We start from the raw sequence: 26,892 nt of genomic DNA on the forward strand, positions 1-26,892 counted from the left end.
TAAATAGTTTACACTGCAGAATGTAAAAAGTAGGAATTATATTTATATAGAATAGACTGGTTTTAGTTTTAGTCCCTAATTCTTTTCACTTGTCAAAATATTTTCCTAGCTAGCAAGAATAAAAGACAATATAGAAGGTTATAAAGAATCAAAATGTCACCTACTGCCTTACTCTTTGTTCAATGCAGTTTTATGCTGTCATCTGGCTGACCAAATCATGCTTTGGATGATAATGCTAATAAACTCATTTTCCTTGGCTGTGACTCTCAGCAAAAGTTTCTTCATGACTTAAATATTATATAATGTACATTATCAAAATCAGGGCTATTATAAAAGGGATTTCTGTTGGGAAGGGGGCTGGATTTGATGACTCAAAAAATTCCTTCCTACTCTAATACTCATTGTAAAAACGTGCAGAACCTTTTTTGGAAGACCCATTTGCACTAGAAGATGTCAATCTTTTTAAATAGTTAAGTCAAACTGCATTGAACTTTGGGACATATTAGAAGAACTTAAAACCATAATCTTATAGCCACCCAGTAAGCTACTGTCTCCTTTTAACCCTTGTCTCCTCACTTCCAGTCCTCAGTATTCGGTGCCCCCACCATGACACTATGATATGAGGGGATGGGGTGGGTATGGTTGGGCAGGAAAAGGGTATCTATATCAGAAGCTCTAAGTAAGGAGTCAGGAGTCTCTACTTTTCCCAGTGGCTCCCCAGGTATTCTGATTATCAGTCAGGTTTGAGAACAGTGACATCCTATGTCACCCAGCTTGGGTTTCCGATACCTCAGTTCTACTGCTTTTTCTATTTGGGGGACTCAGGGGAGCCACAAAAGTAGAGGGGTTGGAAAATACTTCCTGATGGACATTGAAAAGCATCTGTGCATTTATTTTTCTTGTTTTTAACCTGAAAAGTTGCAGGTACTTTGTCAATATCTTAAAATATAAACTTCTATTTGGCTTACTAGTCATAGGATGTTGACACATGATCTAGAGAGTGTTGAAGCTCCTGACTGATGGTTTATTTCACTGAATCATAAATTACAGATAAGGATCTCTTTCTTCTTTGCAATAGAAATACCAACATAGAGTTTCTTTTGGAACACAAGGAATTGCTCAAGGCCAACTGTGTAAGAGAAGAAGAAAAAGCAGCAGAGTTGGAATTAAGGTCCAGGCTATTTAGTTTTGGAGAATATAACTCAGATGCTCAGGTAATCATTCTTTGCCTGCAGTAATTTTACTTGGGCTCATGATAATAAGACTCTGCATTCCCTGTGTCTTAAGCATTGGAATAGGAGGATTAAACCAAACCACAAGTCCCAGGTTGATGACAGAGGCTGAAAACCTGCTTGGAAATTACCTTGTCAATATGTAATAGCCAACTTACACAGTAGATAGGAAACATTCAATTATCATTGGTACTCTCTGAAAAGGTTACTGAGTATGATGCTGAGATTTCCCCACCTATAAATATATTTGTTTTAGTCAGTATACACATGACTACACATATGAAGTAGTTCACTGCCTGTGATTGTTTTGGTATTAATTTCAAGGGCAAATAATGAAGACAGGAAGCACTGAATCAGCACTGAATGGAGTATCTTCCCAACACTGAGCTTGTAATAGGTTGTGGCCCCTTTGGGGTCTGCAGAGATCTATCACCAGAGCACCTGTGACATAGACTAGTGTGCTTACCTGTTTGCATGCAGGTCTCTCCCAGCTGGATGCAAACACTAGGGCAAAGCTTGTTTTACCCTTCTCTTCAGCTCAGTTTAGCAACCTCATAAAGCAGGTGCTCCATAAATGTTTGTTGAATGAATGATCAGGCTAGTTTTAAGACCCATAATAAACTCCAGCTAGCATTGGTTTCCTTGTAAAATCTTGAATGAAATAAAAATTCAAAACTCATATGAGACTAATATCACAATTATAGTTATGAACTTGATTTTCAAACAGGGGTAGATTTAAAGGGACTATATCAGAAGATGACTGTGCTCCCTTACCCATAAGCAGGCAGGGTTACAAAAACAAACCTGTTTATGGCTCAAGTCACAATCCACATTTCTTATATGGTGTAACACCAAGGAAGGAAGGGATGGGGTTGTGCACTGCTAGAGCACAAAGGGTGATGATAGCTACCTTTCAGCTCTTCAACGCTGTCTTTTTTTACACCTTAAAAAAAAACTGTGGTAAAAAATATACATAATTGACCATTTAACCATTTCAAATGTACAATTCAGTGGCATGAATTATAATTTCAATGCTGCATAATCACCACTATTTTAGGATTTTTCCATCATCCCAAATAGAAACTCTGTACCCATTAAACAATAATTCCCCATTCTCCCACCTTCCAGCTTCTGGTAACCTCTGTTCTACTTTCTCTCTCTATAAATTTGTCTGTCTTGTTGTTCAGTCACTACTCTTTTTGCGATCCCATGGACTGTAGCCTGCCAGGATCCTTTCTTTGCCCATACTTTCTTTCCCATGTTAGAATACTGGAGTGGGTTGCCTTTTCCTTCTCCAGGGGATCTTCCTGACCCAGGGGGAGAAAAAAGGAGCTTTACGGCAAACAGGACTTTTTTTTTTCTTTTTCATTTCATAGGTATTTCTCCAAACTTCCTAAAATCATATTTTGAATATATATAGGGACTACGGTGTTACTGTAGGAGGAAAAGGGGGCTTTATAGTAAATAGGACCATCAGAAAGCTTGTTAAACTAGATGGGAGAGACAAGCTGTTTGAAGTAAACTATTGGTAACAGATCTTGATTTGTAATTAAGTGTTGGTAGCTCTGTAATGAGTCTGTGGTTTCAGGAGGGGTTTCCCATGGCTCCTGGGGCCACATCTATCTTGAGTATTATTTGTCCTTGGCTTTATGGTGATTCTCATCTTCTTGAGCAGAAGCAGGAATGGGGGCAGGATTCTACCAAGAGAACGATTTCTTTGCCCAGAAGTTTATTGAGATCCTTTTATCTGCGAATGCCGGGTATACAGTGGAAACACAGAAAGAGAGTTTTCTTACGGTCCCGAAACATGTTACCTACAAGCTCGAACATCTCTACCAACAGTTAAAACGGCGCAGTGGCCAGGTACAGGGATCAGCAAGGTGTGGCCTAAGCCTCCGCTTAGAGTAGAATACTGGAATCACTTCCAGATGGAGAGAATGAAAACTCAAAATGTTTTGTAGGCCAGCCTGGGAAGCTGTTTGCTTGTAACTTGTAACTATTTTTTTCCCTCTGAGAGAATGCATTCATTTATTCAGCAAACATTTATTAAGTGCATAGTTACATGCAAGGTGCTACTTTAGATATAAGTATAAACATAAGAAATAGCTCCTGCCTTCAGGTGCTTACAGTCTATAAGGGACAATAAGACATGTATGCAAATAACTGTCAGACAAGATTACAGTGTTAGTAATTAGTTACTTTTTGTGACCCCTTGGACTGTAGCCCACCAGGCTCCTCTGTCCATGGGATTCTCCAGATAAGAACATTGGAGTGGGTTGCCATTCCTTCTCCAGGGGATCTTCCCAACCCAGGGATCAAACCCAGGTCTCCCGCATTGCAGGCAGATGCTTTAACCTCTGAGGTACCAGGGAAGCCAGTAATTATAGTAAGCACAAAAAAGGGAGTTCACATACTGCTGCTAGGAAGTGCACTGGAGTGGGAAAAAAAAAAGGATTTAAATGTTTATGTAGTGTCTCCTTGAATGGGAATGATACACAAAAACATTCAAGCATCCTATTAAATTATTTTATACCTAGAATGAAATTTTTTTAAAGAAATAATCCAGGGTGTTATTATAGTAATGCTGTATGTGCTGTGCTTAGTCGGTCAGTCGCGTCTGACTCTTTGCGACCCCATGGATTGCAGTCCACCAGGCTCCTCTGTTCACTGGGATTCTCCATGCAAGAATACTAGAGACGGCTGCCACGCCCTCCTCCAGGGGATCTTCCAGACCCAGGGATTGAACCCAGGTCACCCGTACTGTGGCGAGTTCTTTCCCTGAACCACCAGGGAAGCCTGCTCTGACTATAAATTATAACATAAATTGACTGCTGCACTTTTTTTCACTGTTCTAATGTTGTATTAAAGTTTATCTTTTAAAAAAATAAGTATTTAGGAGAACATATTAATAAAAGCTTTTTATTACAATATAGTAAAAGGGAATTTTACATTTATTGAATGAACAAGCAAACAGTAATGAGATGTTTTCTGCTCTTTTTCTTTTTAATCTCAGGAAAAACTGATAGACTCTCTTAGTAAAAAAATTAACCAAGTATACAAAGTCTGCATTGGAGATGCTGAGGTTGGAAGCCTCAACCCAGTTCAAAAGCTGGTAAAAGTAGAGTCTCGCCTGGTAGAATTGAGTGATCTCATTGACTCCATTCCCAAAGAAAATGTGGAGGCAATTGAGAGGATGAAACAGAAAGAACGACGGCAAAGGTACAGTCACTGTCTTATGATATACATGTAATAAAAGACTTAAACATTAGGCAAGTCTGTTATATGGCAAGTCTCTATTATATGCCATACAGACACTGGAATCAAACTCAGACCTACTGTCCTCTTAGAGCTATTATTTAGTATGGAGATATATTCATCAATATTCTTATGAAATAAATGTCATTACCAATGATAAAATGAGCACTGTGAAGGAAAGAGTTCACCAGGGACAAATGACATAGTTTCAGATGGGCAAGGGGTCCTTCCAGTCTGAAAAAAAGTGAATTTTCAGAGTGAATATTCCCTACTTATAATATTCAAAGGATTATCATGTGGAAGGAGAATCATACTTGTGGTGAAAGGGCCTAAGACTAGAATTTCTTTAATTGGAAAACTACAGGGAGATTTAATCTGTGAAGAAATTGTTTGAAAGAGCTAGATAGTGAGGGTTTTTTCCTTGGTTCCTAACTGCCAACAGGTAAGTTTCCTTATCTGTAAAATGGCAATAATGACACTTATCTCATACGGTTGTTGTGAGGATTGAATTAAATAATCTATGTAAAAGCACTAAAGCATACTTGGCATACAGAAAGTACTCTAATAGCAGACATTCATATTAGATACTTTGTTATTGTTTACCACTTTACTGGGGTGTGGGGATATTGTTCCTCCCACATAAAAACAAAGACTAGAATATATTGAGGTGATCCTGATGAGATTTTGTTAGAGATTTTAAAGAAATTGTGATAAATTACTCCTTCCACAAGATGACCTTTCACTTACACTAAGAACATTTGCATTTTTTACAGTAGAAAATATATTCTAATGTATAATTACAACTATTTCTAGCAGTGAGATTAATATATGAATCTAATCCCAATTATCATTTCGATCAAAAGAATTTTAGTGGATTTTTTTCCCATGGTTTGGAGGCACCTAACACAATACCTAATTTTGCATAAAAAATGTTCAGTGACTGTCACACTGATAATTATATACATCCATAAAATAGTCTCTTGGCAAGTGGTTATTCTGCAATAGGCAGTGGACTAGACAGTGTGCATATCTCATTTAATTTTATCCTCACAACAACCCTAAAGAGAACAAAGACAAATAGTATTTCTTGGCCTTAATTTGAGGATAACATTCAAAGAGATTTATTGGAAAATATATTTTTGTAGTTATCAACTGAACTATACACTTGTAACTTGTGTACTTTTCTGCATGTTATATTTCAATAAAAAGGTTTAAAAAGAGGGGAAAATAACTGGAAACTATCAATAATTCAAGTGGCCATCATATAGATTAACATAAAGTACTGAACTGTAAATGAAATGATGAGGGCTCTGTTGAAGTGCTTGTTTTGGACCAAGATCTGGGTAGATTTTGCTTCTTCCAAATCAGTGACATGCACTTTCCCATTTCAACATAAACAGGGTTTGTTGTTGAAATTTCACCTGAATATTCAAAACCCACAATTATGGGGGAAGATGAAGTATTATTTTCATTTAACCTTAAAGGAGACTTAACAATATTTAGGTAATTCTTTATCAAATAGTATTGATGTAGATCTTTTTGACTGGGATTTATAGTTAGAACAATGTCTTCCTCTTTTGACAGGTTGCGTGAAGAGAAAATGAGAGAGAAACAGAAACACCAGGAGGAAAGGCTAAAAGCTGCCCTGGAAAGAGCAGTAGCACAACCAAAGAAAAAGAAGGTCTGTGTTTTATTGTTAATATTAATAGGTCCAGCTACATCAATGTGTGAGGGATCCTGTAATGTAAAAACAAAATACCTAACTCATCTCATTTATTCAGGTTAAACTTCAGTAAGTCTGCTGATAGTTTCAACTGATCTCTCTGGTTCCTTGTTATTTTTAGATAAATCAAACTATTGGGTCTACAGTTTTCCATTAAACTCACTTTTTGTAAAAAAAAAAAACTTTCCCTTGCCTCTTTAGCTCCAGGTACATGAAACTAGAGAAATACAAAAATAATAGTGGATTATATATAACTGGGTGTTTTAATCCTCACATTGTGAAAATAATGAGATTTATAGCTGAAGTTAAAATAATTTACCCAGAGTCACTTCAGATTTAGCAGCAGAATCTAAGCAGAAGCCAAGGTTCTTCATATTTCAAGATTACCTGTTCAATAAGAAGTTTAGGATGGGGCAGTCTCCAAGTACATGTGGTCTATTACTCCCCCTGGGTATGAAGGGCCTTTTGTTTCTATACGCCTCTCTTCCTGCTTTGAGTTTGAGTCTGAAATCATATTGCAGGGAGGCAATTTCACAGTTATCTGCAGAACTAATGTTGACACTGATTCTAACCAGTCATAGCTAACGCATATTATGCACCTCACAACCAGCCACTGAAGTACTTAAAAGCTGTGAAGTATGGTAACTGTTAATATGTACTATGTTTAACTATTTTCATTTAAATTAGTGTTTATTTTTTAAAAGGATTTGTACTTACCTAGTTCAACTCTGCCTATGAAGATCTGACTTGTCCTCTTCTTCCAAGAGATAATTAGCTAGTTAACACCCTGCTACATGTATAAACTATTATTTACTCAGCCCACCAAGTTAAAGTGACCAATAATGAGTTATGACCTTTGTATCCCCAATGCCTGGCACACAATGGACTGTCAATAAATGTTTACTGAGTTAACAGACTAAAAATGAGAATGCAAACTGAATCTGGAGGACAACTAAAAAAAAAAAAAAAACAGCTAAGTCAACAATATATGAAGACCTCTGAAAGAGGTTTTTACTCAGAACACCTCATTGCTGGCAATTTTCTCTGGCAGAAATTAATAACCAAGGTTATCAAAGGAGATTGGTGCAGGGTGGGGAGGTAGGGGAATCTAACATTAGAAAAGGAATTCAAGGATTCTGGTCCTCCAAAGACATTTTTGTTGTTTTAATGAAGGAGAGGATTGCCAGTGCTATTTAGTTCCCTGGAGCCAGGAATGTCAAATATACTGCAATGCAGGGATGGTCACACACACGGTTGGTGCCTCTTTAGAGACACAATGCAGATGTCCATCAAATTTCATGTTCAACAGAATAGTTTTTTATCCTTTTAATTGACACAAATTCAGATATAAAGGCAAAACAAAAACAAAAGGAAGAGAAAAGATTCAAAGAGAAAAATTAGTATGACATAAGTTGAGTATATGCCCCAGAGAGAATAAATAGGTATGATTCAGGGTGTCCCTAAGCCTCTCCTGGTTGGAACACCTCCAGAAGCCAACAGGATTGTGAGTGCTCAAGAAGATAATATGTGGTTTTCTCAAGTTATTGTTTAACAGGATTTTAAATGCTGGTAACTGTTGCTCAGAGGAAAGTATCACTTCTAACCAGAGAAACTAGCTACTCCTCCTACTGGTGGTGACTGAGAAATGAAGTGTTGGCCTCAAACATGGCTTACCATATCTGAAACACAAGCTATTTGATGACTTTATCTATATCCTCCCATTTCCCCATAACACCTAACTGCTCTCTCTTCTGCATACCATGGTACTCCATTTACTACTTAACTCTGGACATCCATTAGTCATCAATCTCTTTGTAACTGGATTATTTTAAACTATATTATTCTTTGGGAAAATCAAGTTAATAATTAGTATTCTGGGGTTATACGTCAATAGATAATGGTCACATGAAAAATATTATTTTTTTCTTTTGTTTCAGCAGGGAAGACAACTTATCTACCGTTCAAAACCTCCATCTGGTAACAAACATGAACTACTTTTAGTCAAGGATACAAGAACAAAATCCCTCGAGGAAGAGTATTTTTTCACTTGAACAGGAGCAGTAAGACATTTATTACCAGAATGCCTTAGGCATATTCTGTAGATTTTGCTTTTCAGTCATGGCAATATTCTGCCACACATACAGGCCTAACCAATTTCAGAAGACAGGCCCTTATTCTAAAAGACCCTTATGATTGGAAACGAGAATTACATTATTTTGTTGAAGACTTTTATTATCCATATCCTAACCATTATTGTATACAGCTAAACATTTATACCTTCTGTTGTCCCAGTTGGGGATACACATCCACAGCTACTTTGTTAATGTAACTATATGGCGAATGACCATTTAAGAGCAATAATGGCATTCTGACAACATGAGACTTTAAGTAATTTTTTTCAACTGATCCACAGGAAAGTTCATAATATACGTTTTATCACCATGAAGTATACATTTTAATAATGTACAACTCTACTGATCTTGAGGAGTTTAAAACTTAAAACCACTAGATTATGTGGTCTGAACATAACCAACCTTGAGACTGATTTCTAATTCACATTAAGGTGTTTTGTTCAGAAAACTTAATTCTCTTAAGTGAACAAACCATAAGCCTTTAGCCTACATTTGATTTCACAATTTCTGTTGTGTTCTATACTCAAAACTATTTTAATTTTCAGGTGGTGTTTCAATTTTAGCTGTAATGTATATATCATTTAGCTTATGCTGATATAGTGTTAACGTTTAATTTATTAACTACTGAGTAAAATAACAATCTATATGAATTCTGAGAAAATATTTACCTTTATATATGTCAAAAGTGGCTCAAAAATAACTTTAAAAGGTCTCGGTTAATATACAATTTCAAGGGCTGAAATTCTCTTTCACAAACATTTATAAAGCATATAAATAAATTTCTCTCATAGGAAAAAAATACAGCATTGGGTTTACATGAAAACAAACTTGAATAAAGTTGGGTGGCTTTTAAAGCATTAGTTCTGTCAATAATCTTTGAACTGTTTCATCTGAATATGCAAGTAAGTATCTGAATATGAATAGCCGCTCACAGTCAAACTGAAAACCAAACAGATTTTTATTGTCTACAAATATATATAAAAAAATTCCCCCCAAAAGATGCTATTCTCTCATTTCCCCATCTTCTTCTTCTTCTTCAACACCCCTGATATAAAGGACATTATTACACCTGTAAACAGAAAGACACCATTTTGTTGTTTCAACAAGAAACCATGTAAGATCTGATTTACTACTAATACTAGATTTTTTTCATTACAAAAATATTAATGCTAAAATTACAACACATTTCTCTTTTAAAAAAATTTACCTTTGGTTGTTATAGAGCACACGGTACTATTTTTATACAATGTGGTTGTTAAAATGACTAGAATTTAGAGGTGTGAACCTAGTTCTAGAAAGTAAGTATAATACAAATACCTAACAGCAGACAGACCCACCCAAAAATGAAGTTCTTGCAACTAAAACCACTGAAAAAGGCACAGTTAAGAGCTACAAAGTTTAATAGACACACTAGGATAACCTTAAGAGTGAACAGCTCCAAAGTATTTAAATCTGCTCTGACAAGTTTAACAATTTCAAGACTCTTGAAGTCTAGTTGTAGCATATTATTCTAAATTAGTAGTAGTTAGAAAAAAAATAAGCCTGAGACTAAGGCACCAAGTTTATTTAAACATGTATTTCTAATGCTCATCAACAACTCATATATACTACTGACATTGTTACCTTATTAAAACTTCACCCAGATGTCCAGACAATGCTCCATCTATGTATTCTTCTGTGTTTGCAAGCTTTAAATAAGAAGAAAATGTATTATCATACCAGAGGAAAACAGTATTATATACCTAATACTGGTGAGAGAACTTATTGAGACCTTTCTGTACCAATGATGTACATTTATCTACAATGATTAGATTAGCTTTCCAATACTACTGTAGTCCTTTTTGGTTTCATGTAAAACATTAAGTTAACATTGATGTAGAACTAATACATAATAAAGCTTGTTTCAACACAATTTTTAAAATCTCTCAGTAATGTATATTTCTATTAAACATTAACAAGTCAAGAAGTCTCCAATTTATGAATAAGCCTGAATAATTCTAAAGAACTAGACAGTAACTTTTCTTGGAGTAACAACATCGTATCAATCATACTGAGGAACCCAATGGATATAAAAGCTATGATTAAAATGCCAAATACTCTTATATTATTCAACAACCAAACTAAATAACTGAATAAGGATTTTTTAAAAATATGTGCTAACAAAAAAGGAAAAAAAGTTATTAAGAAGAGGTTAAATAATTAAGAGTGACCTTTATGGTTACTTTAGAGAACTCTATTATTTCTAACTTTACATAAAAATGTTTAGCTTTCCTTCTACATATAGTTAATAAACTTTACTTGTGAATTAAAAAAAATCACAATCAGTGCTACTGGGACTCAGAAATGAACAGGAAACAGGCAAATTTAGATTATTAACTAGGTAAGTGGGCAAAGGGAAAGAAAAACAGGGCTTAGAAAGGATATTAGATAAAGCAGTTAAAACACGTTAATGAATTAAAATGCTACTGGATACTATTCCTTCTCCTAGACAACAAAAATAACCTCATAGAGGATATGGTTTTGCCTGAAATTACTGCCGACAATTAGTTTTCTATGCAAAAGATCAACCAGCTTTTCTTTTAAGTGATTATTTCTAGCAGATGTTCACCAACATTTAACTGGCTTCTAAATTATACAACGATGCTTCAAAGGCCTTTTACCACACTTTAAGTTGAACTATAGCTGATTTACATTACTGTGCTGGTTTTGAGTGTACAGCAAGATGATTCAGTTCCATTTTTCAGATTCTTTTCCGTTATAGGTCACTACAAGATACAGGGCAGTTTCAGTTCCCTGTGCTATACATGAAATCCTTGTCTATTTTACTATAGTAGTGTGTATCTGTTAATCCCAAATTCCCAATTTATCCCTCTTCATCCTTCCCTTTAGTAACAAAAGGTTTGTTTTCCATGTCTCTGAGTCTGTTATGTAAACATGTTTATTTGTACCATTTTTTAAGATTCTGCATTTTCCTCTTTAAGACTTAACCCTGGGGTGCATGTATCTTTTTGAATTAGTTTTCTCTGGATATATGCCCAGGAGTGGGATTCCTGGATCATATGGTAACTCTATATTTTAGCTTAAGGACCCTCCATACTATTCTCTATAGAGGATGTACCAATTTACATCCTGACCAACAGTGTAGGAAGCTTCCATTTTCTCTATACCCTCTCCAGTATTTATCATTTGTAGACATTTAAATGATGGCCATTCTGACCGGTGTCTGAGGTGATACCTCACTGTAGTTCTGATTTGCATTTCTCTAATAATTAGTGATGCTGAGCATCTTTTCATGTGCCTGTTAGCCATCTGTATGTTTTCTCTGGAGAAATGTCTAGGTCTTCTGCCCATTTTTTTTTAAATATTGAGCTGTATGAGTTGTTTGTATGTTATCACATTTTAATTAAATCCAAAAGTCTTATTATCACTTAAAAGGCATTCCATGACTACCACTCCAACTTCTCCTTATTAACTCACTCTGCCCTGGCCGTCTTGCCAAGCCTAGAACAGAAAACGCACGTTTCTGTCACACAGCCTTTGCAATTTGCTGTTCCCTCAAATGGGGATGCTCTTTCCCAAGAACGGACTTCCTTGATAGTTCAGTTGGGAAAGAATCCACCTGCAATGCAGGAGATCTCGGTTCGATTCCTCGATTGATTCCTCGGTCGGGAAGATCTGCTGGAGAAAGAATAGGCTACCCACTACAGTATTCTTGAGCTTCCCTGTGGCTCAGCTGGTAAAGAATCTGCCTGCAATGTGGGAAACCTGGGTTCAATCCCTGGGTTGGGAAGATCCCCTGGAGAAGGGAAAGGCCACCCACTCCAGTATCTTGGCTAAGAGAATTCCATGGCCTATAGTCCACCGGGTCGCAAAGAGTCGGACACGACTGAGCAATTTTCACTTCCACCAGATATTCTTCACCCTTCTAATACTGTACACTCTTGTCACTCTATTCCATTTCTGCTTTCCTTTTCTTCAAAGCACCTACCATTACCTGATATCACACTATATAACCATCTTCCATCACTAAAGCATAAACTTCTTAAGGAGAGCAACTTTTGTTTTGTTCACCGGTATATTCCGAGCCAGTGAACAAACTCAAAAAAGCATTACCAGTGTGGTTAGTTAGAGATACATTGTATAACTCTTGCTGGTTCACTAGAAAGCTACATTACTTCTAAAACCAAATATTTGGTGGGTATTTTTTTATTCCTTTCTTTTAATGAGATATCATTCTTATACCATAAAATTATCTTCAAGTGTACAAGTCAGTGATTTTTAGTATATTCACAAACTTGTGTAATTAATCACCACTATGTCTGGAACATTTTTAGCACAATGGGTATAGTCTTCAAATTTTTCTATAGCTCTGGTAAACGATTACTGCTTAGGTAATTTTCCAGGAACTTTGGGCACCTGAGCATGGTCTGTTCAGGTGATAAACTCTAAATTAAAGAAAATCTCAGCTTTGATCCTATAAGTGATCCTATTAGTATTCACCTAAAAACATAACCAGTATAGAATACATGGAGTCATGTTGGATTGACCACTTATCTAGGTTCCCTTTAAAATTCATTCATCAGTCATTAATCAGTCACATAAATACCTGTGCTTCAGGAAAATATAACCTCAAATATTTTCTTTAAAAAAGTGGCTGGAAACTACTAGAATTAAGCAACAAAAATTTAAAAATGGCCAAAAGACATGAATAGGTATTTTCTTCAAGATATGTAAATAACCAGTAAGCACATAAATAGGTCTCAACATCACTAATCATTAAGGAGATGCAAATCAAAACAATGAGATACTTTACATTATTAAGATGACTATTATTATAAAAACAAAACAAGTGTTGGTGAGGATATTAAGAAATTGGATCCCTCATACATTGCTGGTGGAATGTAAAATGGTACAGCTGCTATAGAAAACAGTCTGGCAGTTCCTCAAAAAATTAAAGAATTACCGTATGATCCAGCAATTCCACTTCTGGATATAAGACCCAAAAAGACTGAAAGTAGAGATTCTTAACTGATACATGTGCACCTATGTTCACTGCATTATTCACAAATAGTCAAAAGGTGGAAACAATTCAAATATTCAACAACAGAAGAATGAGTAAAATGAGGTATATACAGTCAACCCTTGAACAATACAGGTTTGAACTGCATGGACAAGTTGATGCAGAACCATGATATGGAGAACCAACTATGGACTCCAAGCATCTGTGGAGTTCAGTATACCAGGCAGGTCCTGGAACGAATGCCCCAAGGATACTAAGGGACTGCTACACACAATGGAACATTACTTCAACCATAAAAAGGGATGAAATTCTGATACATGCTACAACATGGATGGACCCTAGAAACACCATGCTGAATGAAATAAGCCAGATACAAAAGGACAAATATTGTAAGATTCCACTTATATGAAGTACCGCTAATAAAGACAAAAAGAATAGTGTTTACCAGGAGGCAGAGGGAATGGGAAGTTCTTGTTTGATGGGCACAGAGTTTCACTTTGGGATGATGAAAAAGCTCTTGAAATGGATAACGGTGATGGATGCACAAAAGTGTGAATGTAGTTAATGCCACTGAGTTGCACACTTGAAAATGATTAAAATGGTGAATTTTACATTATACATTTTTTAATCACAATTAAACACAAAGTATAAAACCTGGCTGAAACATTTACAGTAGCCAATTTAACAGACACATAGTTCATCAATTCCTTTAGTCGGTCTGTTTTCTCCCTCAAGAATTGCTTTTATCAAATTACTTTGATGTTATACATTTAGCATTCATCAAAAGACTTCATTTGAAAAGTTTCTCTCAGAACTAAGTGCTGCAAAAACTTGTGCTTTTTCTGTACACTCTAGTGTATTTGTCTTACGGCACTGTGAACCAAATGTCTGAGCTCTTACCTGTAAACACTAGGAATGAAACCTGTGCCCAATCTCACACATAGTGATCACAGTTACAACATCCTCCCTGGCTTTGACTTTATTCCTGAATTTTGCTTTATGTTTGTCAGTTATATTAATTATATCTTTGTAAGTCACACTAAACCTCTGAGGAGTCAGGGGAAGAAAAATAAATACAACTTAATGATCTTTTTTAAACTCTTCAGCTCACCTGCATGTTCATATAGCCATCTACAGACACCAGGTAGCCTTTGTACTCCATTCCCCATTTAAGCTTCACCATTACTGGCTTTCCTGTTAATCCGTTGAGGAAAGGCTTGGGGTTGAGGGGCAAACTCTGCATAAAGAATAACAACAACAAAAAGAACCCAATTTGATTAATTCTCTTCTTTATTAAACCACCAATACTTTATGGTGTCCAAATGAAGCAAACTCTTGATTTCCTCTTTATTACATAATTTTCACTTTTGTTGAAGAGCTTCAGAGAAATTAAAATACCTAGTCAGCCAATTTCATCTTCAACCCATTAAAACTTATAGAAGTATTCACTGTTGACTTAAGAAACACTGAATACCTAATATACATCACTCACTGTTCCAAGGACACAAAGAAACAAAGGTAAAGGCAAAAAAGGAAAAGGAAAAAGAGCAGATGACATTTCCTGTTCTCATGAAGCCCACAGTGGGAGGGTCAAAACATCCAAACAATTATTTTGCGATGCAGTAAGAGGATATATGCTGCGTACAAGGATACCAAACAATCTTGGGTTAAAAGCAAAGGGAGGATTGCCTGAAATAAGTAGTGCCTTTGTTTAAGGATGAGAGGTATTTCCAGAGGGAAAAGGGCTGATCTAGGCAGGCTGGGCTACCTATGTAACAGGAGGGAATAGTGAATCAATAAGGTGATCTCTGGGACATAGGAGTTAGTTCTGTGTGAGGCTACAGGAGGCAGGGGGCAGATCATGCTCCACAGCTTTTCACTTCGAATTCCAGGAGCTGGGATTGGCTCTTTGACTTGCAGTGTCTCCTACATATGGGCAATCCCTAAACTTGTTTATTCAGCAAACCAATAGTATCACCAGTCAATTCAGACTTTATTCCCTTTCCTCATCTGCTCACTCATTAGCTCAAAGGAGGAAAAGAACCAAGAGACCTGGCTACTGAACTCCTCTAGAATAAACATATTCGGAGTGATCTCAGGTGGGTCTCCAATTTTCACTCTTGTCTTTTTCCAACTTACCAGCCACAAGGCAAGTATTACTTTTATCTTATCTCTGCTTCAAAAGCTTCAGTGGCTTCCCAATGCACTTGGGAGTAGAATCCAGAACCCCTCATAAGGCCTAAGAAGTCTTGCCCGACCCTGTTATCTCAGATCCTCTATCTTTGCAAGCGGCTGTAGCCTGCTCTCAATTCTTTCAACTGGTCAGGTTTTCCTTTCGGCCTTAGAGCCTGTGCTCCTGATCCCTGAGCTGGGCGTTGATACACTTTTCCTGCTCTTTAAGGAGCTGTATTCTCATAACGCTTAGGTTTCAGGTTAAATCTCTCCTCCAAGAGATACACACCGTAACCACCCTTCTAACGTACCTTCACAGCACCCTGTATGCGCCCTTCTCAGCACTTAACATTACTTGAAAGTACACATTTATCGTTATTTGATTAATGTCTTTCTCCCCTACCGAAAGAATTAACCTAGAGCACGGTCCGCATCAATACTTTTCACCCTATATTCCAAGCACCTAGAACTTTACCTGGCCCAGGCCCTGGCAGGTAGCAGGCGCTCAGTATTCCAAAGGGCTGTGGGGCCTCCCAACATCACTGGACGAAACAGGATTTTGGAGTGTGTAAAGTGGAACGTGAAAAGTCGCTTTATCTTTACCCCAACCCCGGGCCCTAGGCAGCAAGAACACCTCAAGCTCGGATTCAAACGAAGAGGAAGAAGGCAGGAGCCCTCCTAGGGAGGGAAAGACAGGGCTTCGGAAGGAGGGAGGGCGCCTCAGACAACCAGGGCGGGGAGAAAGGGGCCGGCCACCGGGCCCGCGGCGCCTCACGCGGATGAATGAGAAACGCGCGAAACAACCACCAGGCCCGGCGGACCTCGCTCTCTCTCACGCGCAACTCTGGTCGTTCTCTTTCTCCTTACCATCGCGACTACTGCTGCGGGAGTGGGGAAATGCTGCAGGAAACCCGCCGCCGACGCAACTCTCGTGCGACCCTCGGGACTGAAGTACCCACACAGGCCTTTAAGAGAAATGGCCGCCAAATAGCAGCATGACCTTTCACCTCAGACTACCGCTCTTCTGGAGTCTGTGATTGGACTCAAAGAGATGCGCGCTGATTGGAGGAAGTGGCTGGCCTGTCTCCTGGCAACCACAGGCGCCTTCGGGTGCGTACCTTCCTGGTAGCGCGCTGCCATTGGAAAACGAGCTACTTCGCTCTGCCGGAAGAATGAGTACCTGCGACGCAGCTTAGGCAGTGAGATGCTCATCTTCCTCAAGGGTTTGTTGCGTACCCTGTAGAGGGATCGTGATTTCTCGGCAGCTTGGCTAGTGGGAGTTTCCTTGGTGGCGCAGACGGTAAAGAGCCTTCCTGCAGTGCGGGAGATCCTGGTTCCATCCCCGGTTTGGGAAGATCCTCTGCAGAAGGAAATGGCAACCCACTCCAGTATTCTTGCTTGGAAAATCCCATGGACGAAGCAGCCTGGCGGGCTACAGTCCATGGGGTAGCAAAGAGTCTGACACGACTGAGCGACTTCACGTTCTACTTTCTACTTCTAGCTAGGGGGGGTTTCCTTAGTCCTTGTACACTTGGGAGAATGAGTTTGGGTCTCTGGAGTTAGAAGCAAGACTGGATAGACTTAAGGGAGCTGAAACTCACAGAAGAAGATCAAGTACAGAATATATTTCAGATGAAGTCTAGAATATGGTGTGGTGGTCTTCCCGCCCATCTCTTTCTTCTGCCTTGTGGACAGAGGTCCGCAACAGTCTTTATACTGCATTTATATTTGAGGTGGAGGATATTCATGCTATCGCGGATTAATCCTTTTAATGTAACAGTGGAATTGTTGTGTCATATGGTAATTCTGTACTTGAATTCTTGTACCAGACTGCTTTCCACTATGCCTGCACCATTTTATGTTCCCACTAGCAATGTATGAGATTTCTAACTTCTCCACTATCTCACCAACACTTACCATTAAAAAATATTGTCATAGTTATCCCGTGTGCAAGGTCACTTCGGTTGTGTCCAACTCTTGCGACCCCAAGGACAGTAGCCCTAGATTCTTTTGTACATGGTATTTTCCAGGTAAGAACACTGGAGTGGGTTGCTTTTTTCCTTCTCCAATAGTTATCATAGTAATCCTACTAATAAACCATGTCATTGTGGCTTTGATTTTCATTTCCCTAATGACTAATGATGTTGAGCATCTTTTCATGTGCTTATTGGCTACTTGTATATTTTTGGATAAATGTCTGTTCAAGTTATATGTTCTATTTCTGGAATCCTCTAATGAATTGTCTAATTTAAAATCAGACTAAGTTTTTTAAAATACAAGGAAAAGTCATTTAATTATTCTGGGTCTCATTTTCCTCATTTATACAGTTTGGGACTAGATCACAGTTTTCAGCCTCACTAGTAATGACATTTTCAGCCAAACAATTCTTGCTGTGGGGTCTGCTCTTTTATTGTAGAATGAATATATTGCAGCAGCATCCTCAGCCTCTACCAACTAGATGCCAGTTGCAACCCCTTCCCTCCAAGTTGTCACAACCAAAAATGTCTCCAGATATTACCCAGCATCATCTGGATGGCACAGTTGTCCCCCTTTGAAAACTTCTGGATTAGATCAGTGGTTTATGAACACAGGCCACAGACTTGGCTCACTTAGCAGGTAGTATTAAGGTTTGCAAACTTTTTTTATTATTCAAAAGTAAACAAAACAACTAACAAATTGTACATTTAAAAATTCAGTCAGTTCAGTTGCTTAGTTGTGTCCGACTCTTTGTGACCCCATGGTCTGTAGCACACAAGGCTTCCCTGTCCATCACGAACTCCTGGAGCTTACTCAAACTCGTGTCCATTGAGTTAGTGATGCCATCCAACCATCTCGTCCTCTGTCATCTCCTTCTCCTCCCTCCTTCAATCTTGCCCAGCATCAGGGTCTTTTCAAATGAGTTAGCTCTTTGCATCAGGTGGCCAGAGTATTGGAGTTTCAGCTTCAACATCAGTCCTTCCAATGAATGTTCAGGACTGATTTTCTTTAGGATGGGTTGGTTGGATCTCCTTGCAGTCCAAGGGACTTTCAAGAGTCTTCTCCAACACCACAGTTCAAAAGCATCAATTCTTCTGCACTCAGCTTTCTTTATAGTCCAACTCTCACATCCATACATAATTACTGGAAAAACTATGGCCTTGACTAGATGGACCTTTGTTGACAAAGTAATGTCTCTGCTTTTTTTATGCTGTCTATGTTGGTCATAGGTTTTCTTCCAAGGAGCAAGCGTCTTAATTTCATGGCTGCAGTCACCATCTGCAGTGAGTTTGGAACCCCCCAAAATAAAGTCTGCCACTGTTTCCCCATCTTTTTGCCATGAAGTGATAGGACCAGATGCCATGATCTTAGTTTTCTAAATGTTGAGTTTTAAGCCAACTTTTTCACTTTCCTCTTTCACTTTCATCAAGAGGCTTTTTAGTTCTTCTTCGCTTTCTGGCATAAGGGTGGTGTTGTCTGTGTATCTGAGGTTATTGATATTTCTCCCAGCAATCTTGATTCCAGCTTGTGCTTCATCCAGCCTGGCATTTCACGTGGTGTATTCTGCGTTTAAGTTAAATAAGCAGGGTGACAATATACAGCTTTGACGTACTCCTTTCCCAATTTGGAACCAGGCTGTTCCATGTCCAGTTCTAGCTCTTGCTTCCTTACCTGCATACAGATTTCTCAGGAGGCAGGTCAGATGGTCTGGTATTCCCATCTAAGAATTTTCCACAGTTTGTTGTGATCCACATAGTCAAAGGCTTTGGCGTAGTCAGTAAAGCAGAAGTAGATATTTTTTCTGGAACTCTCTTGCTTTTTCAATAATTCAACGGATGTTAGAGGATGATGTCATTTGCATATCTGAGGTCTTATATACAGTCTCTATTTAATGTGCTGACCTTTTTTTTTGCCACAGGACTGGAAAAGGTCAGTACATTTAATAGAGACTGTATAAGACTGATGGAAACTTGATGCTCCTTTGCTTTTTATTAGAATGAAATCAACTAAAAATATAAATACTAGTTGATAATCATGGATCAGAAGCTCTACTAGCATTATTAGATGTATCTGGTTTATAAAAATGGGCAAGAAATGGTCAATAAATGATGTTTTTTAGTTTCACAAATTATAGATTCAATTTGGGGGAAAAGTAAAGAGTAAAACCCTTCAGAGGTGGTGCAGTTTTACGAAATCAGTCTGCCAGTGCAGGAGATGCAGAAGATGTAGGTTCAACCCCTGGGTTGGGAAGATCGCCTGGAGAAGGAAACGGCACCCACTCCAGTACTCTTGCCTGGAAAATCCCGTGGACAGAGGAGCCTAGCGGGTTACAGTCCATGGGGTCACAAAGAGTAGGATGACTGAGCAACTGAGCATGTATGTAGAGGTAAAAAGACTAGGAACCCCTCAACCAGATGACCAGCTTCAAATATCGACTTTAAATACAGTTTGATTCCTTGCTGCACTTCCACAGGGTGCCGGTGGTGAATTTTGAGTAAAATTTCTAATCATACAGACACTTGGAAGTTTATCTATACAAAAGGGGACTTCACTGTTCTCAAAACACAAACAAAACAAAACCACATGGAACTTCTCCCACAGTCGCCTGTGCTGTACAATCTCCCTACCTCTCTCATTCCTCCAGTGTTTCCAGTGAATCAAACTTCTAAATTTTTTTTTTTTTGTTTGGCAGCATCCCCAACTGGGGCCCAGGGATTGAACCCTTCCCCTTGCATTTGAAGTGCAGAGTCTTTACTGGATTACCAGGGAAGTCCCTCAATTTTTAAAAAATAAGTTTGTTATTCTACTTTTCATCTGTTACCCACCCTGTTGGATTCCAAGGTGGCTCGAGCAGTAAAGAATCTGCCTAGAGTGCAGGAGACTGGGTTTGATCCCTGGGTCAGGAAGATACTGTGGAGAGGGAAATGGCTACCCACTCCAGTATTCTTGTCTGGAGAATACCAAGGACAGAGGAGTCTGAGGGGCTAGAGTTCTTGAGGTTGCAAAGAATCGGACATGACTGAGCAACAGGCACTTGACTTCAATTTCCTTTGGTTCCAGGAAAACAAAAATTCAGTGTTACTGATAAATGTTGACAGAGTGTAGTGAGTCAAACAAGAGTGTCTACTGGACCATCCTGTGGCTCTGTCTCGGTTGCTTGGTAATAAGCTTGCTGGGCCTGGTGGATCCTGGCTCTCTCTCTCTACAAAGGTTCCAAGTGCTAAGTATTCCCAGCACTGGTAGGGAACAGCCCTGAGCAGCTGACAACCAAGCTCAAAGACCACTTTCCTCTACATGCGAGGCTCTTCTGACAAGGAGGGGGCAGGCAAGTTTGCTCTTTGGGAGCACAATCCTTGAAGTGTCTGGCCACATCAAGCCCACAAATATTGGTCCATGGAATGCCAGTCAGGTCACTGACCCTTCTGCCTGCAGATTCCTTCCTTTACTATTTGGCCCTAGTCTATCACTCAATCAGACGACACTCAAGGTAGAGCTTCACTTTGCCAGTATTGACTGAATGAATAAAACACATGGAAGAAAATGATGACCGGACTCGCTGTGATCTAGATTATCTCACAGACATGCCATAGATTAGAATTACACCTGAGGAAGGGAATAAAACCTTGAAACTGTAGTCTTAATGCTTATTCTCTTCTTCCCAATTGGGAGTTCCACTGCAGATGCTACTTTTGTTAAACAAAAGGTATGGCTGCTCTTTCTAGTCTTAATTTAGGTTGATGCTTTCAGAGAAGGGAAGCTTTGCAATGGTGACCAGGTTTGTGGCTTTTTTTTTTTTTTTTGGTTCCACCTATAATAAATTAGGGCTTCCCAGGTGGCACTACTGGTAAAGAATCTGTCTGTAATGCAGGAGACTCAGGTTCAGTCCCTGGGTTGGGAGGATCCCTTGGAGTAGGAAATGGCAACCATCTCCAGTATTCTTATCTGGAAAATTCCATGGACAGAGGAGCCTGGAGGGCTACTACAGTCCATGGGGTTGCAGAGAGTCAGATATAACTAAGCAGCAGCAGCAGCACACCACTTATATAAACCAATAAATTATGTACATTTTTTTCTAGCCCTTAGGATATCAATTAATTATCACATTCATGGAAAGGAAATTATTTTTATTTTGAAATAATTTCAAATTTATTGAAACATTGCAAGCACAGCACATTAACTTTATTTTCCTGAATCATTTGCTAGTAAGTTGCCAACATGATGCTCTATCACATAGAACTAAATACTAAATACACTAAATACTTTAGTGTATATTTCCTACAAATAAGGAGTAAGAAGAATACTGTAGTCTAATGTAGTACATATTTTTAGTGTAGCTAAGAGTTTTGCCTATTTATCTCCTAGGGAATTAGAAGTTTTAGCATTTGAAATTAATTCCTATGGGTTAAAGCAAGCATGGTAAAATTTTAATTTATTTAGGGCAGGTAACCAATAGAAAAAAAATACAAATTTAGAGTGATATCGAGTTAAAAAATCTACTTTTGAAAATATTTTAAGAGAGAGAGAAAGTATAAATCAATGAAGCTCAGTTTAAGATTATGTAACAAAATAAATATTAAGGAATATATTGATAATCTGTTATGGTCAGTTATTTCCTCTTTTTCTCCCATCTTTTCTCTTCCCTTTTCTTCAATAAGTATTTATCACTGAGTCTATTACAGGCTCTGGAGATCCAAAGATTAACATATAGAGGCTGGGTTCCTGCCTGCTTGGACCTAGTTGGACCCAGTTAGTGAAAGAAAGAAGAAAAAAAACTTTTAGGACAAAGGAAGGCAGAGAGAAAAATAGCAAAGTACTAGGGATTAAGCAACATCTCTTATTTTTTTCCTACCTTTGTCCTATTCGAGTCTTTTTATAGTTTTTCCTTGCTGTGATCTGTCTTCTTTCAATTTCTCATAAAACTCATTTGCGATAATCATCAAAGGGTTCTACTTGACATTATAGCAAATTAACCATTTATAACATTTTCCAAGATGATACTCAAAAACTTCTAGAAAAAGAGAAAACAGTAACTTTATAGTACAGAAATCTGGCAAACACTGCCTTAACAAAGTAATGAAGGTCAAGATGACCACTGATATCCATGGGCATCATGTTAATCTGACAGATGTGTATTCTCTACTTTGCCAGTTAATGATAAATGAGCCATTTTTAAGTCAAAGGAAGCCCTGTGCACAAAGGGAATTCTGAAAGTGTTGGGGTTCTCAAGTGTTACTCACTTTCTTCTTTAACCTCTCCTCACCCATCCTTGTTCTCTGCTGAGACTGTCTTTTCCCCTTTGAGCTTAAGTGCATTTGGCCTTTCAGTCAGGGCCACTTCCATTGCCATCAGGCTTAACAAAAGTTGCTATAAAACTGTTTTATTGAAGTGTCAGAATATTACAAAATACAGAAGAAAGGCAGAAAACAATATGGCAATATGAAATATACTCCGTCTCTGTTTTTAGCACGTTCTAACATTTGCTATATTTTTCCCCACCCCACCCCACCCTCTTTAAGACATAGAAGTTCCATTCCTTCATCTTATTTTACACTTCCCCACCACAATTCCAGTAGTTCCCCTTTGAGAGGAACTGCAGGCTGCATACCTAGATCTGAAAATGGCTATGCCCATCTTCAGCTTTTCTAGACCTTTTCCTCTTCAGTTTTCCCAGAAATTGCCAAACTGTTCTTCAAAGTGGCTGTGTATTAGGGTTCTTCAGCGAAACAGAACCAAGAGGTTCTGTGTGTATACACACAGACACATAAACACACAGACATACAGAGATTATACACACACATACATATAATATGGAGTGAGAGACAGAGAGAGACAGGCAGAGATTTCATGAAATTGGCTCACAAGGTTGTGGGCCAAACTAGCAGACTACAGATTCAGGTGGGAGTTCATATTACTGGTTTGAGCCTGAAATCTGCAGAGCAGTTCAGTAACTGAAAATATAGTCAGGGCAGTCTTGGGGCAGAATCACTTTTTTGAGAAACCTCAGTCTTTGCTTTTAATTCCTTCAGCTGATAGGGTAAAGCCCACCCGCATTCCACAGGGTAACCTGCTTTACTCAAGGTCTACTGATTTAAATGTCAGTCACATCTAAAAATATAGTTACTTTCATAGCAACATCTGGACTGGTGTTTGACCAAGCAACCAGATAATATAACCTAGTCCTCTAACCCTAACCCTAACCCCTAACCCCTAACCCTAACCTACATCAAATTAACCATTACAGGGTTGTATCAATTTACACTTCTACCAACACCTTTTGAGAGTTCACAGTGTTACCACCTCTTGTAATTTTGTCAACTTGTTTAGTGTGAACTAATGCTTCATATTAATTCATATTTCCATGACAAAGAACTGAACATATTTTTTGTCTTTTGCTTATTGCTTTTTTCTTCTACTTTTCCATACAGCCCACATGTTAAGTTTTCTTACATTTGGTCTTTGTCCAAGTTCCTCTGTTGTGTCCTATGATTGTCAAGATTTTGGTTGAATGTAACTGAAACTAGCCTAAGGGAAAAAAACAATCTAATTATAGTTTCTGTTTTCATTTTTGTTTCAACAGTGTGCATGTTGGTGAGGAAACGGTTGTTTTGGAGTCATTCACTAGTGGATGAAAGAAATTTGGAAGTAAGTCAAGAGAGAACAAAATGTGATTTGATAGAAGGAAGTAAAGTTGTTTGCTTTATTAACATCACTTTACCAGGTGCAGAGTCTTTTGGCCTTCCTAGAAGTACTGAAATATTTTCCTTATAAAAGGACGCTAAGTAATTTAAAGCTCTCTGTCTCAGAACTATTGATTTATTGATGTTTTTGTTGTAGTAAAATATACATAACATAAAGTTTACCACGTAAACTATTTTTAAACATATAGTTTATTGGCATTAAGTACACTCACATTATTATACAACCATCGTCACCATCAGTCTCCAGAGCTTTTTCACTGCAGACATTCTGGATCAAATAATTCTTTGTTGGGGTTGAAGCAGGGTGCCTGTCCTCTATATTGGAGGATGTTTAGCAGCATCCCTGGACTTTACCCACTAAATGCCAGTGGCATCCCTCCTCTCATCAGTCACAACAATCAAAAATGTCCCTCAGTCAGTTCATTTCAGTTGCTCAGTCGTGCGACCCCATGGACTGCAGCACGCCAGGTCTCCCTGTCCATCACCAGCTCCTGGAGTTTACTCAAACTCGTGTCCACTGAGTCCGTGATGCCATCCAACCATCTCATCCTCTGTCATCCCCTTCTCCTCTCGCCTTCAATCTTGCCCAGCATCAGGGTCTTTTCAAATGAGTCAGCTCTTCACATCAGGTGGCCAAAGTATTGGAGTTTCAGCTTCAACATCAGTCCTTCCAATGAACATTCAGGACTGCTTTCCTTTAGGATGGACTGGTTGGATCTTCTTGCAGTCCAAGGGACTTTCAAGAGTCTTCTCCAACACCACAGTTCAAAAGCATCAATTCTTCGGCGCTCAGCTTTCTTTATAGTCCAACTCTCATATCCATACATGACTACTGGAAAAACCATAGCCGTGACTAGATGGACCTTTGTTGGCAAAGTAATGTCTCTGCTTTTGAATATGCTATCTAGGTTGGTCATAACTTTTCTTCCAAGGAGTAAGCATCTTTTAATTTCATGGCTGCAGTCACCATCTGCAGTGAGTTTGGAACCCCCCAAAATAAAGTCTGCCACTGTTTCCATTGTTTCTCCCTATCTATTTGCCATGAAGTGATGGGACCAGATGCCATGATCTTATTTTTCTGAATGTTGAGTTTTAAGTCAACTTTTTCACTCTTCTCTTTCACTTTCATCAAGAGGCTCTTTAATTCTTCTTCACTTTCTGTCATAAGGGTGGTTTTATCTGCATATCTGAGGTTATTGATATTTCTGCCGGCAATCTTGATTCCAGCTTGTGCTTCCTCCAGCCCAGCATTTCTCATGATATACTCTGCATATAAGTTAAATAAGCAGGGTGACAATATACAGTCTTGACATCCTCCTTTTCCTATTTGGAACCAGTCTGTTGTTCCATGTCCAGTTCTGCCTATTGCTTCCTGACCTGCATACAGATTTCTTAAGAGGCAGATCAGGTGGTTTGGTATTCCCATCTCATTCGGAATTTTCCATAGTTTGTTGTGAAAAAATTTCCCTAGATATTACCAAATGTCCCTGGGAGGCAAAGTTGCCCCTGGTTGAGAACCACTGATTAAAATAGAAAGGATTTTCATTGTAAATAGAGTTATTTTAACTGTGAAGAAATAACTGGAAAAATGCATTATGGGCATTCATTAATATCAGACACAGAACTATTTATGATTTGACTATGTATCAGATCAGTCATGCTTTCAGTAGTAAAAAAATAGAGCATTTAATTGCCACAACAGTGATAACATAATCACTCTGATTGGCAGTGCTTCAGAACATCAGAGACTAACCAGAAATAGTCTAGATTGGAAACGACAGCTTTGCATGCATGACTGAATGTGAATGAGTGAAAAATTGTTGACGTATAAGGTTAAGAAGTCTATTTTAGTTTTTTTTATCATAATTACTGTATATTTTATAGAGTAACATCAACTGGCTTGTAGAAAAATAGCCATTCTCTGTTATTCTCAAACACAGAGAGTATCTTTTGTTAAAAAATTATTTTATTTGATCTTGTTGGCCAATATAGACTGTAATTACAGTGAATAATACAATATAGACAAATATTTGAGGAATATATTATTTACACACCAAGAAAGTGAAATTTCCCAAAGCCAAATATGATGCTACATGCATTGCTAGCCAATGTCTCAAATGATGGAATTTGAGTAGCATTTTGACTTTTAAGGCACTGGAGAACCTGTCCATGTGTTGTAGAAATACAGTGGGCTATTGTGTAAAGAACTGTAGAAATGAGACATTTAATGTTATTAACATTGTTCCAAATGGTTGATATTTATCCTCAGGTGTGAGAACCAGTTAAGATTTTAAAAGTCAGGTTTATTCCATACCAAACTAGTTCTAATATTTATTTCTAGCAGTTATCAACTTACTTTATTTATGGTTGCTGCGGTTCTGAAAATAAAAAAGGTTTTTAGTGCTACGCTTGATCGCATAGATATTTGGGAAAGTCCCTTGACCCCTGTAGGCCTTAGTTTTGTGTTAGTCAAATTAAGGGGTTGAAATAAATCATTTTCTCTGATAGCTTAAATTAATATCTGGAATAAATTGAAGATTAAAATAGGAAGTATCTATTTTGATATAGTTGTAACTATTGTTGTAACTTGAATTGTAACCATGGTCTCAATTATATGAGATTAATCCTTCATCTTCCCAAATAAAAGACAGAATAGATTTTCAGTTTAAGTAACAGTGTTTCT

General features: G+C 38.1%; 2 protein-coding genes across 2 annotated transcripts in view; one reads left to right on the plus strand and one right to left on the minus strand.

Moving 5' to 3' along the window:
- Positions 1–8,684, plus strand: part of CCDC38 (coiled-coil domain containing 38) — a 29,056-nt gene extending 20,372 nt beyond the window's left edge. The window contains exons 12-15 of the mRNA XM_040233921.1: positions 1,079–1,214; positions 4,246–4,451; positions 6,072–6,168; positions 8,151–8,684. Of these exons, the coding sequence (XP_040089855.1) occupies positions 1,079–1,214; positions 4,246–4,451; positions 6,072–6,168; positions 8,151–8,261 (550 nt within the window). The 3' untranslated portion in view covers positions 8,262–8,684. The remainder of the gene's footprint in view (positions 1–1,078; positions 1,215–4,245; positions 4,452–6,071; positions 6,169–8,150) is intronic.
- Positions 8,685–9,282: 598 nt separating this feature from the next.
- SNRPF (small nuclear ribonucleoprotein polypeptide F) lies at positions 9,283–16,579 on the minus strand. Its single transcript, XM_040232787.1, has 4 exons — positions 16,402–16,579; positions 14,474–14,599; positions 9,966–10,030; positions 9,283–9,411 (listed from the first exon to the last, which is right to left on the minus strand). Exons 1-4 carry the CDS (start codon positions 16,402–16,404, stop codon positions 9,345–9,347), a joined length of 261 nt encoding a protein of 86 aa, XP_040088721.1. The 5' UTR covers positions 16,405–16,579; the 3' UTR covers positions 9,283–9,344.
- Between the last annotated feature and the right edge of the window lie 10,313 nt (positions 16,580–26,892).

This window comes from Oryx dammah, unplaced genomic scaffold (genome assembly GCF_014754425.2).
Source record: "Oryx dammah isolate SB20612 unplaced genomic scaffold, SCBI_Odam_1.1 HiC_scaffold_29, whole genome shotgun sequence".
NCBI classification, from domain to species: Eukaryota; Metazoa; Chordata; class Mammalia; order Artiodactyla; family Bovidae; genus Oryx; species Oryx dammah.

Coding starts and splice junctions, on each gene's coding strand:
- SNRPF (XM_040232787.1), bottom strand. Junction 10,031..14,473: donor ATGGCTATATGAACATGCAG/GTGAGCTGAAGA, acceptor TCTTATTTAAAG/CTTGCAAACACAGAAGAATA. Junction 9,412..9,965: donor CTGGGTGAAGTTTTAATAAG/GTAACAATGTCA, acceptor TTCTGTTTACAG/GTGTAATAATGTCCTTTATA.